At 38.7% G+C, this 2523-nt stretch overlaps 1 protein-coding gene across 1 annotated transcript; it reads left to right on the forward strand.

Annotated features, from left to right (window-relative positions):
- The first annotated feature begins 130 nt into the window (after positions 1-130).
- Positions 131-715, forward strand: LOC106874916 (uncharacterized). The gene has a single exon (XM_014922834.1). It carries the CDS (start codon positions 131-133, stop codon positions 713-715), a length of 585 nt encoding a protein of 194 aa, XP_014778320.1.
- Positions 716-2523: the final 1808 nt, after the last annotated feature.

Consider the following 2523-nt stretch of genomic DNA (forward strand, 5'->3'; position numbering starts at 1 on the left):
GAGATCATCCGAAGGTGCTAGATAGCAGTAGCTTGAGACATAACAGTGACAATGAGGATTCACAGCTCACACAACCACTGTGTAGTATTGCAATATAACAGCAGTGACAAGGTTTCTAACAGCATCAAAAATGGAAGAGTTACTGAAAGCAGTAGTGAAACAAGAGCAGCAGCAACTACAGAAGTTAACAGGATTTTTACTGCAGGCGAGAAATAGTACAGAATCATTTTCAGCAGATGGTGTTGCAAATTCCATCAAAGAATTTCACTACAATCCAGATGAAGGAACTACTTTTGCTGCATATTACAGACGATATGAAGATATATTCCAAGAGGAATGCAAGGGATGGTCTAGTGAAAGGAAGGTAAGACTCCTTTTGCGAAAGCTTGCTACTCCGGAACACAAAAGTTTTTGTAACTTTATTTTGCCAAGAAAGCCCGTGGAATTGTGTTTGGAGGAAACGATAATTATTTTGACGAATATTTTTAGCGAGAAAAGTTCACAGTTTAACATTCGATGGGAATGTTTAAACTTAAAGAAAAACGAGTCCGATGATTTTGTGACATATGCTGGTATGGTTAACAAGGCTTGCGAAAGGTTCAGGTTGGAAGAATTAACGCCAGATATGTTCAAGTGCATAATATTCGTTAAAGGGCTAGTGGCAACGGAAGATGTGGAAATTAGGAAAAGAATATTATCAAAGTTAAACGGATGAAAACCAGACCCTTCTAGGATTGACGCAATAAAAAAAAATGCCTGCTCCCACTAACAAAACAACACTACAAGCATTTTTAGGGTTGGTAAGTTATTACCAACCTAAAATGTATGAGCTAAGAGCTCCGTTGAACAAATTACTAAAGAAGGACTCGAAATGGAGCTGGACAAACGAATGTCAGAAATCTAAAAAACTAAAATCTAAAACTAAAAAAGCGGTTAACTTCAGAGTTATCACTAACTCATTTCAACCCAAAATTGAAAATAATTGTGGCATCGGACGCCAGTGAATATTGCATAGGAGCAGTGATATTGCATAAATTTAATGATGGTAAAATCAAAGCTATTGCACATGCATCGAGAGTTCTGTTACCAGCGGAAAGAAACTACAGCCAGATTGAAAAAGAGGCATTATCATTAATCTTCGCAGTTAAAAAATTCCATAAATTCTTACTGCTAACGGACCACTGACCATTATTGTCTATTTTCGGTTCGAAAAAGGGTATCCCCACGCACTCAGCAAACCGCTTACAGTGCTGGGGAACTACACTGTTGAACTACGATTTTCAGATGAAGTTTTTGGCATCAATAAAAATGGGACACGCAGACGGGTTGTCTAGGTTGATTCCAAAATATGAGGAACCTTTTGAAGACACGGTGATTGCATCATTAAAACTAGAAAAGGAACTGAAGAACATTTTGTGCAATGTAGAAATTAAATCGAAATCTGAAAATGATAGGTTTATAAATAAGATTAAAAATATGTTGTATAACACAAAAAACATAAAGGAGCAGGACGTAGGCTCAAGTATGCGATGAGGTATTATTATACACGCAAAGAGTGGTAATACCTGAAATACTGCAAAACAGAGTATTAAAAGATTTTCATGTTGGACATCCGGGGATTGTCCGGATGAAGAGCCTTATGAGAAGTTACGTTTATTGGCCAAATATGGACAAGCAAATTGAGAGACTGGTACAACAGTGTAGGGGATGCGAGATGGCAGCAAGGGCGCCCCCAAGTGCAGATACAGCCTTGGCCAAAAACAGATTCGGCATGGTCTAGACTACATGTGGATTTCGCAGGACCATTAAATGGCTCCTATTATATCATTATGGTGGATAGCTATTCTAAACAGCCTGAAATGTGTAAATGTTCAAGGCCAACCACAAGTGTGACGATTGACTTCTTGGAAGAACTGTTCGCTCAGTATGGAGTGCCAGATACGATCGTGTCAAATAATGGGACACAATTCACAGCGAATGAGTTCAAAAGATTCTGTAAGTCGGTTCAGATGAAGCATGTGTTAACTCCGCCATACCACCCAAGGTCAAATGGTTTAGCGGAAAGATTCGCTGACACATTCAAGAGAGCTTTAAGGAAGACCAGACGGGAATAACACCGAATCCAAATGCAGAGTCGAATAGGTCACCCGCAGATTTCATGTTTTCCAGAAAAATTTGTTCTATTTTTGACAAATGTCTGCCGAGCAGGAAACAGAAAATAGAAAATTCGGGAAGAAAAACGAAATTTTTTAACACAGGTGACAAAGTGTATTTTAGAGTATATAGTAACGGACAAGGAAGTATAATGGGACGTCTGGGTAATGTGATGTACACAGTAAAAGGACCGAAATATGAACACAGAAGGCATTTAAACCAATTAAAAACTAGATATACCAAAAACCAAGAGAGGCAAGAGGAACAAATGGATATATGGTACGATTTGTTCGAGGTCCCAGAACCACAAGCGAAAGTGAGACCGACACGCAGGTCGAGTAGGAAGAGAAAACCTACAGAAATGATTGA

Source organism: Octopus bimaculoides, unplaced genomic scaffold (assembly GCF_001194135.2).
Source record: "Octopus bimaculoides isolate UCB-OBI-ISO-001 unplaced genomic scaffold, ASM119413v2 Scaffold_44954, whole genome shotgun sequence".
Classification (NCBI taxonomy): Eukaryota; Metazoa; Mollusca; class Cephalopoda; order Octopoda; family Octopodidae; genus Octopus; species Octopus bimaculoides.